The sequence below is a fragment of the Phallusia mammillata genome, chromosome 4 (genome assembly GCF_965637545.1).
Source record: "Phallusia mammillata chromosome 4, kaPhaMamm4.hap1.1, whole genome shotgun sequence".
NCBI lineage: Eukaryota > Metazoa > Chordata > Ascidiacea > Phlebobranchia > Ascidiidae > Phallusia > Phallusia mammillata.
This window is the reverse complement of record NC_137255.1, coordinates 11,968,023-11,982,472: the sequence shown is the minus strand read 5'-3', so window position 1 is coordinate 11,982,472 and position 14,450 is coordinate 11,968,023. Positions and strand designations below refer to the sequence as shown.

The 14,450-nt window shown below is 38.7% G+C and overlaps 1 protein-coding gene across 2 annotated transcripts; it reads left to right on the top strand.

Moving 5' to 3' along the window:
- Positions 1–7,085: 7,085 nt before the first annotated feature.
- On the top strand, positions 7,086–10,910 carry LOC145224140 (desert hedgehog protein A-like). 2 transcript variants are annotated; one of them, XM_080090575.1, is made up of 4 exons: positions 7,086–7,740; positions 8,770–8,896; positions 9,032–9,163; positions 9,981–10,910. In XM_080090575.1, exons 1-4 carry the CDS (start codon positions 7,411–7,413, stop codon positions 10,649–10,651), a joined length of 1,260 nt encoding a protein of 419 aa, XP_079946701.1. In that variant the 5' UTR covers positions 7,086–7,410; the 3' UTR covers positions 10,652–10,910. The 2 variants fall into 2 exon arrangements, with proteins under 2 accessions (XP_079946701.1, XP_079946700.1); XM_080090574.1 differs by having other exon boundaries at positions 9,978–10,910.
- The last annotated feature ends 3,540 nt before the right edge of the window (positions 10,911–14,450 follow it).

Below are 14,450 nucleotides of genomic sequence, written 5' to 3'. Positions count from 1 at the left end.
GCTTCTTTATTATGGGTCCCTTCCCTGAATGGGAAAGGCAAAACGTTGTTGGTTAACATGAAGGTCTTAAAATGAACTTGACGTCTCCGAAGGCCGCGGAAAATGGTCATTAAACGGTGATCGTCAACTTGGCCGCCGCACGACGACGGGTCACTGAAGGTCAACTTGTAGGTATCGCAAAACACGGTGACAAACGTCACAACGTTGCGTCTTTCTTCGTGACAAATAAATTCATTAACATGGAAAATACTGGAGTTAATGTATAAATTTAGCAATACGCAAGAGTGGCACACAAAGGGCTGCGTACCAGTAAAAACTGTGTCAAAAAAGTTATTGAACCATGGTCAGGCTTCCGAACGGTTAGAGGCTACTGCAGTTCGATGGAATACGTTTTGCGAAACAAAGTTAAGGTGAAAAACAATTTGTTATATATACCCTGGCTCCAAAATGTCTTATGTCCGTAATACTGGCCTTGGACAGCAAAAGGGGCTTAAAGATAGAAATTTGGCGTTTTTTCTGTTCTTTTCTACTACGTGGCGGCCACCATGGATATTTTGGTTTGTTTGTAGCGGTATCGTACATAATATCGTCAAATCTGAAGAAATTTAGGAACAATTTTGCTTACTGGCGAAAATATCACAAAACGTAGCTTAAAACTGCAAAATGCTGATGTTAGCAGGGAGTCGAACCGCTTGTCATACGGGTTCAGGTTCGGTTCGGGTTCACTTCGTTTTGTTTTTAAGGGTTCGGGTTCGGTTCAGGTTTTTAAAAATGTATATTTTCGGGTTCGGGTTTTGTTCCGGTTTGGGCAAATTATCCGGTCCGAACCGGTTTGCGGATTTTAAACCGGTTCAAATTTTCATTCGTTTCAATTTAATTCTACCTATCATCTTCCTGGCCTTATCAAACCCCACAAGATTTTTGTCCGTGTACTGTTATTTTTGACACGCCCTATAAGTGTTATCTCGCGTATTCTTAAGTGCGTTGTTTTGAAAAAAAATCACAAAATATAAAACAGACTGCATGTTTTACTGGTTCAGTTCCGGTTCGGGTCCAACGCCAAACAAAAAATAGGGTTCAACTCCGGTTCGGGTTTTTAGAAAATCGTAATTAGCGGTTCGGGTTCGGTTCGGGTTCAATGAAATTAACCGCTCAAACCGGTTCGCGGGTTCGGGTTCAGTTCCGGTTCGACTCCCTGGATGTTAGTGCTTTGTTTATGACGTCAAATACAGAATTTGCTGCCAGTGAATGTTTGGTCATTATCGTGTACAATGCGAATGTGTTGTAATAAATAGGTATCTCATACGGTGGCCCACAAGTGCAATTCAAAAACTCTTTGGCAGACATTTATTTTTTAGTGCAAATATTTATTTTTCGATGCAAACATTTTATTTTTTAGTGCAAACATTTATTTTTCGATGCAAACATTTATTTTTCAGTGCAAACATTTATTTTTCGATGCAATTTTTTAGTTTTTTTTAGAAACTGTTTTGGTGTTCGATTATAGGGTGTGTCTAAATTTGTAAAATTGTGAAAACGTGATAAACCTGTACATTACACAGGCAATTGGTTGTAAACCTTGGTCACTAAACAATTCAGTACTTTCTATAGTTAGTAAAAAGTTATAATAACAAGTATGTTGTGGATTAAAACATAAGATTAATTGTTTTTTGCACTTGTCCACATTTACATTCTGTCTGTAGCCTACTCTCTGTACAGCGTGCCAAAGAACAAAAAGCTGGAGTTGTTTGTCTTAGCTGCTCTGAAGGACATGTAAAATGTTGTGTTGTTTTACATTAAAGCTTGCTAATAGGCTTCATTGTCAAGCAATACACATCACACTTCCTATTATTGTTTAGTTTAAAATAAAGGTCCAATACTTCAACTACCCATTGTGTTAACTTCTTTACATCGACCTATTTTGCTTTATAATGCCAAAGTGAAGTATTTTGCTATTTTGCTTCATATTGTCAACGTGAACACATCTATTTAATTCAAGTCCCGAAAATTCAAATAAAAAAAATCGCTTTTATTTGCGCCTGTACTGACCCTTAATGGGCAGACAATAGGAACACTACCGTAAATCGGACTCTAATAAACAAACTAACGCTGCTTAACCAAACCTAGAAGACGCCAAACGGTAATTACATTCCCAAATCTATATTTTGACAAAGCATGTCACAACAGCGCCACTTGCGGCTAAACACGCAACACAAATGTCACAACGCGAGAGCTATCAACTGCTCTGTTATGCCCATGTACACTTGTTATACACCAATGCACTTATGAACTGATTTTAAGTCTAAAATACGCTGTCTTATATATCGTTCAGGTCACATATTGTTATGTGAGCATAGTTGTTAAAACGTACGCCCGAGAAGATTAACTAAGTTCTAAACCGTAATTATTCATTAAATTGATTATAAAAACGTCCAATGTAACATGACTGGAAGCCGTTTATAACGTTGTTCTCGTTAACACGTAAATTAGCGTTACAACAATAGCCTTAAGTCAGTTTATGACCGGTCAAGCATTTGTGTAGAAAAAGGCGAGGTTTGACCGGGGCAATACGTCACGATGATTACATGCAAGAAAAATGTTTTGAATTTAAAGTCCAAAGGTCCAAAGTCCGATACAGGCCCTATTAGTAAGTAGTCCTTTAGAAACCATTGCTGCATATGGCTTTATTGAGCCTTCTTTCTCCCGGTTACGCCTAAACTGTACTCCCGCTTCGCATGCACAGCCAGCTTAGCCCGCTCCCAATCTGTCCACATAGCCTTACTTAGCCCGTGTTAATTTTGTTAAGCGATTAGTTGACCTTGTTTAGCTCGCTAAGCCCAGACTTAAACCCGCTTAGACTTACACTCTGTTCAATGAACTACGTCAGTGATTCTCAACCGGGGCCCTCGGGGACACCCGTGTCGGTTCACTAGAAACATTCGCGAAGGGACATTAAGTCATTTTTCCGTCGTGTGGCGTATCCCCTTTCTTTCGCAATGCACAGAATTAAGGATATGTTACAAATGTCTTGACTTTGGATTTATCACATGTGGATGTTCATTCGTATTTTTGATTTAATCAACAATTTGCCACTCGGTCTTCGTGACACATTAGGGAATCGGCGCCGAGTTTACAAAAATGCAAGGTGGCGGACATAAAATATGACGTCACTAATGCGAGTACAAGAACTCAAATTCAAAGCCAAACAAACTTTCCATAGAATGCAACGTTCGTCACAATCGATGTATTAAATAATGTTAAGATGGCATTTTCAACACGTTGCTGTAACGTTTATCATTGGCTTAGCAATTCAAGAAAATGTTTTGTCAAGGTTAACCATTTATTACAACACATTAACACAACAATGGCCCAACATTCACTAGCAAACAATTGTTTCTTTGACGTCATAAACAATTAGGCACTAACCAAAACTGTTTGCAGTTTGGAGGCACGTTTTGTTGCTGTATCGCCAGCACGTTTGTTGAAAGCAAAATTGTTCCAAATTTTCTTCCGATTTGACGATATTTCGTACGTTACAGCAACAAACTAACCAAAATATCCACGGTGGCCGCCACCGTGCATTAAAAACCCTAGGTGGCGGCGCCACCTCGCCACCGCCTACTCGGCGCCTGTGCATTAGGGCCACCAAGTACCGTACCTACTTTATTTGATGTGATTAAGGCTGAATTTATTGGCAACAATAAACTTTAACGATTCTGGAACTAAAAAGTTGATTTGCCGTTACCTATTTTTAGGATTCGGCTTTTTACCTAATTTCATGGCCATAGCAATTTGTCTTAATATTTATGCCGCTTGTCTGTTTTTTAGAAATTTATTACTGTCCCTATAAATCCTGGACTTTAATTTAAGTGAGGTTTTTATCTGCGTTTTTTGTGCAGGGGTCACCGGGTCCTAAGGGGTTACTTATTGGGGGCACAGGTCCTGAAGGTTACTTGAAGGGGGCCACGATCTATGAAAGGTTGAGAACCACCGCACTAAGCCATCGCTTAGCACACTTGGCCCGGGCAAAGCCTGATTAAGCGATGACTTAACAAACTAAACAGGGTCTTAGTGAGCGAGGGCTAAGCCGGCGTGTAGTTTTTGACGGCATCCTTAAGCTCCGACGTCATTTTGCAATTTTTGACACGCCGTGTAAGTCTTAGGTGATGGAGCGATAAATGTTTACTTAAAAAAGTTTCAATCGAAAAATAAATGTTTGCACTGAAAAATAAATGTCTGCATCGAAAAATAAATGTTTGCACTGAAAAATAAATGTCTGCCAAAAAGTTGTTGAATTGCACTTGTGGGCCACCTTAATCTCAGGATTTAAAACTGCAACAACTTGACGAAACATTTTTAAACGTTGCCAAACCAATGAAAAACGTTACAGCAACGTTGCAATTTGCCAACTAAATATTATTGTTGCAATTGCCAACTAAATATTATTTCAAACTAATCGTTTTTTTTTCTAAATTATGATGTTCCGTTCTGTGGAAAGTGTGTTGGGATTTGAGTTCTTGTGATTGCACTCATTATATTACGTTCGCCACCTTGCATTTTTGTAAAACTCGGCGCCTATGCTAACACCCGCACATATCACTACGTTAAAAAATCAAACTTTGTGATACACAATTATGATGAAATAATGCGAACTTAGTCTGATCATCAAGGTAGAGCTACTAACACTGAGCTTGGGCTGGCCCCCGGCCTGGGAATTTCTGGTAGGTGGCGCAAAAGAGCATAGGCGTTTATGGTGCTGACTCAGCAAATATTTCTTACCATAAACCCTAATTGCTGTAACAGCACCATAAACGCCTATATGCTCTTTTGCGACACCTACCAGAAGTTCTTAGGCCGAGGGCCAGCCCAAGCTCAGTGTTAGTAGCTCTACCGATCATCAAAGCGTAAAGTTAAAAATACGTTTAGTTCTTTGTGTTTACTGTATAGGTTGTGTGACATCACAGTCATAACTAAGATATGAAATTATGCGCAAACAATTGCTTTCACTGCCACTTATGATGAAATATAAGTCTTGATCAACACGCAAGTAGGATTGTAAAGACATGACCTCTTTGAGATCAACGAAAAACCTTTAAAGGGTCAAAAACTTTGGTTTAGAAAGAGCTGGCCTAGAGTGTTAATAGAGTGGTGTAACTTGCAGTAGAAAGGCATTTTGACATCTCTAAGGGCGCATGTGGCCCGCGACTTTAAGGCAGTATGAAAATTGGCCCTGGACAAATTTTGAGTTGAAGACCCCTGCTTTAAACTCTAAACCAGAATCTCCCAGCTCGTTGCTCGGTCGATGAAGACTGCAATAAAGTCATTCATCCTAGTTTTCATATAAATATATTTCGCCTATGCGGCATCATCGGTATCTCAAGGCAAGCACAAAGATATTAATTGGTGAAACACACGTAAAACAATGGTAAAAAATGCATCAAATCAATATTAAAAAACGTACGTTTACAGCTGCCCCAAGCCAAGACCTAGTAAACTACACTGAGTAAAAACTTGCCGAGTAAACCTCCAGTTAAAATCAATGCAGGTGAACGTTATTGTAGGAGAGAGTAGGGCAGTACACACTTTTTGTCTGATAAAACCCACGACGCCTTATCTTCATTCGCAGATCTATAGTCGTTCTAACGGGTGGAAGCTTGTTTTTTTGTTTGGCCAACGTATATTATATTAGGCCTACCATACGTCCTCTGTTTGGAGGACATGTCCTCTTTTTTAACAAAAATCAAGTTGTCCTCCGAGGACAAGAAAAAATACCCCAAATGTCCTCCTTTTAAAGGAATTTCTGATTTATCAAATACATATGTGACAATTGTGCTATTCAAAACAGCAAAATATAGATCTTAGCTTATGTTTTAAAGAATACAGGTTTTCCTTTTTTTAAATACAAGCTTATTTTAATGTTGTGGTGTAATAAACGTCAAACTTTATCCAAACTATATTGTATATCATGTAATTTTTGAAGCTTTTATTTTTTGGGGGGCCTTAAATTGTTTTTTCATGTTCTTTTCAACAATGTGTCCTCCTTTTTGAGGATGGGAATATGGTAGGCCCAGTGTTTTTTTTAAGGTGTTTTGGGGGACCGAAACGGTCCCCCAAATTTCTCCAGCGGTTTCCCAAAATTTGGATATGGCTATTTTTTGGTATTTAAATGAAACACTTGCGGTCTCTTAAAACTACTTAGCGGTCACCCAAACCAAACCTTAAAAAAAACCTGGGTAGGCCTATATTATATCAACATATACTACGTTGCTTATTCTACATGTTGCCACATAAATGAAGAAGTCCTCAAAAGTGAGGTAAGTCATGAGTTTGAACACCTCGTTAGACGTGTTCAGGCTCTCAGATTCAAGAACCATTAATATATGGTGGTAAAAGTGGCAATGAGCTGGGCATCGGTATACTATTGTTGAAACAATGTCTTTAAGCCAGTGCTTCCCAACCTTTTCCAGCTCACGGCCCACTTTTAAACAATTTTTTTGGGCGGACCACCGTTTAATATTGTGACAAAACCACAGTGGAAAAAGAACTAAAATTAGGAAAGAAAAATAGTAAGCGCACAAGCTTGCTGATCTGAGCTTGATGATTTGATATGATGAGATCAAGTCGGAGTCTAATGGAAGACAAGTTCACACGCAATGCAGCATTTATGGTAATAGTTTGAAAATCTTCCCCGCCCACCAGAAGGAACGTCGCGGCCCACCGGTTGGGAAGCGCTGCTTTAAGCGATGTTTTTGTACCTGGTGAGAAGCGTCCTAAGAATCGGAGGCTTTTTATGGATAATCATAAAAAATTTGCCCAAGAAGAAATTTAATCTGAGAAAGAAGAAACAATCCGCAAAAAAACAGAAGTACAGGATGCTGCGAGCGTTATTTTATTGTTTAAATGGGTGTACGATGGGGCTGTGTTCTTTACCCATTTCTTTTCAGTTTGTAACAACACCAACATTTTAAAAACATTATTCGGTCGCTAGGTCGCGCTCTAGCGTCAATTTTAATGCTTTTGTCACACAAAGAGCGTCGCAAAACCCCTTTTATTTTGTTTGATGTAGTCAGTAAGTGACGCACCAAGAAAACCTGTTTAACGATACTTGGGAGTTATTGGTGCTAAGGATCGCTAAGAATATCGTACTGGAATGTACAACTTGGATTATTTCTGAAGATCAAAAGCTTAAGTGACGAAGTGTTATATTCTTACGACGCTTTGTTTGTTCGGCGTCTTACCTTGCATCGTCATACAAAATAGTCGCCAAACAAAGGCAACAAGGCTCGACAGCGTGGCTGGCGTGGCCGATCCTTTGCACAATATTCAACATACGATTGTTGCCTGTCCTCCTCCACGTGTCTTGTTGGAACGGAAAACATCTTTGTGGAATGACCGTTTATCGTGAACCAGATGCTTATTGACCATTTGCTAACCATGTTGACGACCAAAGCTTTGCAACTTCGTGCTTCAGTTGCCTGTCTGGTATTGTTTTTATCAACGCTGGCCTGCTACCCAGGAGGTCCAGGCAAAGGGTACAGGAAAAATTATGCCCGTGTTATACCTTTACGAAGAGGTGAAAGAGTTCCCGATATTTCCGAGGGAACCATCGCCGCAAGTGGTCCCAGTCAAGGCGCAATAGATGTAGACAGCCCTCGATATTATGAACTTGTAGAAAACTTCAATTCGGAAATAATTTTTGTCAACGGTCATCGGAATGTGAACGTCCGCAGAATGTCTAAGGTATAATAATTTGTTGGTTATGGTTGCTTATATCTATGGACCATGGAATAACAAAATGTTGCGGTCCAATTAATTTAGTCGATTGACATTTATTTAGTGACTTGGAATGAACAAGAGCAATTTGCGCTGTGACGTCGTGTCTCCGTTTTGCCAAAGGTTGGTCGCGTTAATGTTTAACATTTGACCAAACCGGAAACTTTACGATATCAATCTTTACACAAAATCTTAACCTATCCTGGTTTGTCTGTGTTGTACGTTGATTTAGGCGTGTAAAAATAAACATAGGTGATGTATGAATATGATATCGGCCAGTGGGTATTAGTTATTTTGCAAGTGCAGGACACATAAATACCATGCAAAAAATAAGTTATGTTTGGTTGCTAAGTGCATGCTATGCATAAAAAGTAGGGTAAATCCGATATTTTTCCACGTCCTTGCCGGCCAGAAAGTGACAATCACAAATTATTGCGTAATTCCATATGCAACAAGTTGCCGATTTTGGCACTGTGAAGTCGTTTTATAGCACCACTACCGGTTAGTACGATACAAACTATTTGAAAAGATACATTTTAAAGCACTCGTAGGAGGCTACACCAATTTATTTAACGTCCATGCTGCTAGCGATTGAGACCGTTGCCTAATTTTAAATGCCTTTGTGACAATATTATTTCTCCAAACAGGTGTACCGTTCGTCACCAAACCAAAAATCTTGTCAATGCGATATCAAACAATAATATTTTTTTATGTTTATCACATACTGTTGTGGGGAATTTCTAAAGAGTTGTGTTAATGTTGACTTAAAATCAATCTCGAAGATTTCGTTTGTGCTTTGGTACAGGGCGTTGAACAAAGCGTCCTTGAAAAAGTCTGACGTTGTTTTCGGACAAGTGGGATATTTGCAGGACCAAGAAGTTTGAAAAGCCCTTGACAGTCTCGCGTCACTTCTAGTACCGTACCATAAATAAAGTCTATTCCAATCGGGTTGTGAACCAACACGGTGTTTGAAGCATTATTATGTGTGATTTACAGAGATGTCAAGATCGGTTAATGATGCTTTCGATTTATGTGAGGAACACATGGCCTGGAGTCCACTTGCGGATTTTTCGCTCCTACCAAGTAAAACCGTTTTGCAAACCTGGTTCGCTTCACTGCGAAGGTATTCTTCCACTTTGTGATAATCTAAGTTTTTCTCAACAATATTCCATACAAACATATCTTATCGTAATATGTGAGAGTATTTTTTTAGATTAAGCTTCTAACCTAGAAAAATAACTGAATCCAATTATTTTAGGACGAGCCGTAGACTTTACAACAGACGATTCTGACACGAGAAAATATGGCTACTTGGCAAGATTAGCTGTCCAGGCTGGGTTTGATTGGGTCCATTATGATACAAACCATATACATGCAAGTGTTCGTGCCGGTTAGTTCAAATTTTTAAGATTATGTTAGCTGAGTCATACTTGGGTTGTTCGTTTGGTAAAAATTTTATATCTCAATGTTCTTTCAAGACTAAAAAACGCTTACACCGAGGCGCAAAACAAGCTTTTTTTATTACGTTTACGTCGTTGTTGATTTAAGGTATTAGTCGCCTGTCGCAAATGCTCGATGTTTAAATAGGCACCAACATTTCAAAGAGTCAAATTTTGTACCACACGTGAGAAGCGTGCTTCACCCTGCATTATGATTGATCCACTATTCAAACAAGTTGACGAAACAGTCCGACTTCGGTATGGGATTATCGTTTGCACATTACTTCGAGTTTGGTGACTGACAAACAGAGTTGTTACCGGGCCTGAAATTGGAACCCGAACCTGAAAGTACAAGAGCGAAACGCTGCCCGAGCCAGAATCGTTTTTAAAAATCCTGTTTAGGCCCGAAAGTTCGATCGACATGCCTATACATTGAAGCTTCAGAAAAGACCCGACAACAATCACAATAGAGTAATAGACAATTGGTCTTGATACTTCGTTTTTTGGCTGTTTGATATTAAGTCAGGTCCAGCAACTCGCTACTTACCTAGTTAAATTTAATCAAAAAAATACTGACACAGAGTGTAAAGTCAGGCCCGAATAAAACCCGTTTTTTAAGAAACCTGAGCCCGAGCCCGAGCCCGAACCCGAACCCGGCTTACAACACTGCCGACATTTTGGGGCAAGGAAACGTGTGATACGTTTTGCATTTGCAAGCATTAAATTAGATATGCTTTTCTTACATTATTACATATTTTTGTTCAGCAGAGGATTCTGACAACAAAGTTAAAGGAGGTTGTTTTCCTGGCAATGGCAAAGTGCAACTACAAAACGGAACCACCGTTGACCTAAGTGCTTTGTCCGTTGGTGACAACATACTCACAGTTAATCGATTAACGGGAAAGTTACTTCATAGCAAAGTCATCAGTTTTATGGACAAACAACCCACAAGAAAATTTGAATTTGTTAAAATAAAGACTGATAAAGTGACCCTTACTTTAACCCGAAGTCATATGCTGTTTGTTGCCAACCATAGTTTTAATGATTCTATTCTACATGAGGGTGTCAATTGGGATTCGGCCAAACCTATTCATGCCTCTGAAGCCGAGATCGGCCAACACATTTTTATTTTATCACCAAAGAATTCTACAAAAAGTTTCGAAATTGTAATGTCACCCATTAGCGACATTCAGTACAAGACATTGCGTGGTGCTTTCGCTCCATTAACAACCCAAGGAACTCTGCTGGTAGACGGTGCTGTTGCATCGTGTTATGGTGTCGTGAATAGCGAACCTTTGGCACACGCAGCATTCTTTCCAGCACGAACTTTCAAGTTTTTGACGATAAACACTAACAAAAATGGCATTCTTTGGTATGCCGATATTTTACTGCTTACAATGCGTTACATTTTGCCCAAATCATTATTCAGTTTGATGTAAGCTTTGCAATTTTTTACAGCTTTTATATATTTGCACTCACGCTATGTTTTTGCGAGGTATTGATGCCATGAAGTGTCATATAGTGGACTTTCTTTCATCATAGAAAATCACTTGAACAGATCCTTGAACAAAAGGTTTTGAAGTTTTTGTGTGTTGACGAATGTAAAAGCTAAAAGTAAGGCGTATGCCGAGCTTCTGTGAAAAGGGTTCATAAAGTCTGGTTTATTATTATTGTTGCCTTGTCTTTTAATTATCGGAAGGCGTGACTCTATCATTGCTTGTATTTCTAAAATAGTGTTTGTCGCGCTTTTTTTGCGTCAAATCTCAAATCAAAAGCGAAACAACGAACTGTTATTTAGACAACATGTAAAGATGGTGGCGCTCGAAGGTTCATCAATCAAGGCGAGCACAAACATAAAGCTGTTTGGGCAGGAACTTGGCCGAATGGTCCGGCGTGCCTGACCCACATTCAGACATAAAAAAAAAACTGATCGGGATTCGTCCCCGGGAGAGTCCTGGGTTCGAACCCCGTGAAAAAAAAAAACAAAAAAAAAACATAAAGCTGTTTTTGCAAACATGTACCAATTTAGTACAAACATAAACATAACAGGGACGTTTAATCATAAACTATTATAGCAGTGGTCGGCAACCGCCGGTCCGCGGTCCGCGACGAGTTCGTTACAGGGCCGTATCATTTTTCAGGTTAAACGTTTTGAAACATTTTGCCCATGTATCCCGGGGATGATAAACCAATTTGTGTGTTTTTATTGCTAAATATTTGTAGTTTCTTGAAGACTGGTCCGCGATAACATGTCACTTTGAAAAACGGTCCGCAGTAGAAAAATGGTTGCCGACCCCTGTATTATAGGACCAGAGTCACATTTACTTATAAGCGATCAGCAAAGTGTCTTTAATTATTGTATCAAATTCATTAGATATCTCCTCCTAACTACAGGTCCATAACAAAACAGCAAAGCGTTAATCAACAATACTCTAACCGGAAAAATACAGCTAGTTACTGAAACAACACCTTTGGGTTTAGGCGGACGACGGCGGGATTCAAATCCGAATAGTTTTATATGCTTACTGGTCAATAAATTCACAATTCAGACAATGGACGGCAGGCAACAGTTTCCTATTCGTTACCCGAAAAACGAACATCTAACCGACCAGTTAATAAGTGCTTGTAGCCTCTGTACCTTCCAGTCACACGCGAGGCAGACCTGCATGGGTTTTAATGAACACGCGAGGCAGACCCTGCATGGGTTTTGCCAGGCAAAAGATGCCAAAAATTCCAAAAAAATCGCCAAACACAGCAAAAAAGAACCAAACGCAAAACGTTTAATTCCAAAAAGTCAAAGTCAAAGTCAAAAAATTATTTGCATTGTAACTTCATCATCACAGTTCCGTTGTTGAACGGTTAAGTAAACAGCAAGGACACCGTATAAGACCATGGGTTATCTAGTCAAGTATCCTGTTATTTGAATGGTGATTGAATTATGTTTTCTGGGCGTGTTCTGCCGTAGGATCGCAAACGACAGCATGAAACCTGCGGGGTACGTCCGGTTACATAAGTTGGTGGTTGAATCCTGTTGGCCAAATGAAATTCGCCTAAACCAGTGTTTCTCAACCTTTTTTCTTGTGCCGCCCCTTTTTGCGTGTTCGATATTTATAAACGCCCCCACCTCAAAACTGACAAAAATAAAAACGATTTTATTTCAAGAACAATATCAATGCGATAATTAAGAGCCGAATGTTTAACAAGCTATGTTTTAGCACATATTCATAAATATTCTAATGGTTAATTCAACATGATACCACTAACTACAGACAGTGCTCATTGCTTTTAGCTTGGTACACGTGACGGGCCAAAACTGCAATTGTTTTGTTGGGTCGAGCACCGAGCATCTCAAGATAACGCTCGGTGTATTGTGACGTCAGAAACGTTTCCAATTCCATGTTTTTACTTGCTCTCTTTTTAGCCCCCTGGGCTGTATTTAAGATGGATAGGTCTTTTCTGCATTACACGTAAAGAAAGCCAACGCCAAGTAACAAACGGCAATTGGGAGTATTAACCAGACATGGGGTCGAATACAGGCGTCCTGTATTCGAATACTTTACGTATACTTGCATAACTGTATTCGAATTGATGAATACTTTGGAAATTTTTGAGTGACAGCAATTCGAATGGTATTCGAATAAAACGAGTCAAGTATTTGTATTCATGAATTGTTGACCAAACTACAATGACAAGTAATTCGAATACTATTCGAATAAACCAAGGCATGTATTCGTATTCATGAATTCTACCCACTTTTTAAAGTTCGGCAGTTCGAATTGTATTCGAATAATGCGAGTCAAATATTCGTATTCACGAATTGTTTCGAAATGTTAAGGTGGCAGCAATTCGAATTGTATTCGAATAAAACGTGTCAAGTATTAGTATTCATGAATAGTTGACCAAAAAACAACAACGTGTAATTCGAATACTATTCGAATAAACCCCAAGCACGTATTCGTATTCATGAATACTTCGTCCTTTGTGAGATGTAGCAGTTCGAATTGTATTCGAATTAATAGTTCTAATTATTTGTATTCACGAATTGTTCAGTTGTTGTAAGAAGCAAACAATTCGAATAGCATTCGAATGCACCGATTCGGATATCTGTAGTTGCGGAAAATAAAAGAAATAAAAGCGCCCCGAAACTTAAAAGGTATTCGATCAAAATGTAACATGAGTTTATGAATTGCAAATTTATTGGTAAAAATGTAAACCAACGAGCTTTTTGTTGTCACATTAGCTTGACCGATTTAAGTCTCCGTTATATAAATTTCCCAAAATTTACATGAGATGTTTGTTTCATGAACACGCTACACCTGTCATGTGCTGAGAACAACCCAATGTTGCAAGCTTTGTAACACAATTCCATTTATGTAACGTCACAATTAAACTTCTATGTGTCATTGTTTCGTTACATTAACAAAAACTTGTCAAAACAGGTCATATTCACTGCCAATTTGAATTGTATTCGAATCTATTTGGCAAAAATATGTAGCAAAATATTCTCGACTACCCCTAGTCTGGAGGTAATCGACAATTCGAATTGTATTCGTAAAAATGTAGTCATGTATTCGAATTTACGTATCTTACGTTGCCAAAGGCTGACAACAATTCGAACTGTATTCGTAAAAATGTAGTCATGTATTCGATTTTGCAAATTGTTACGTAACCACAGGCTGACAACAATTCGTATTGTATTCGTAAAAATGTAGTCATGTATTCGATTTTATGATTTGTTACCTTGTCAAAGGCCGACAACAATTCGAATTGTATTCGTAAAAAATATCGTGTATTCGAATTTGCAAATTCTTAGGTTGGCAAAAACCTACAACAATTCGAATTGTATTCGAATAAATTTACCCAAGCTTTTGTATTCATGAATTGTTGGTTCAAAAGATAACTTTAACTATTCGAATTGTATTCATGCACCATCGAACGAAAGCCAAAATCATTCGAATACAGCATGAAGGTGGCAAAACCTGTATTCGAATGCATTCGAATACGAATGACGAATACGAATTGCCCCATGTCTGGTATTAACACTACTTGACGTTTTTGAAAACAGTCACTTTTATTCTTGGGGACCCTACTTCTGTACGTCAGAGGTAAACAAATCACACGTTCAATTGTGATGTCACAAAAAAACGTGTATGACTTGCATTTTACATTATTGCGTAAAAAGCAAGTAATCAATTCGTAGTACGGTTTTTCACTACTACTTTTTTTGGCCGGATAACA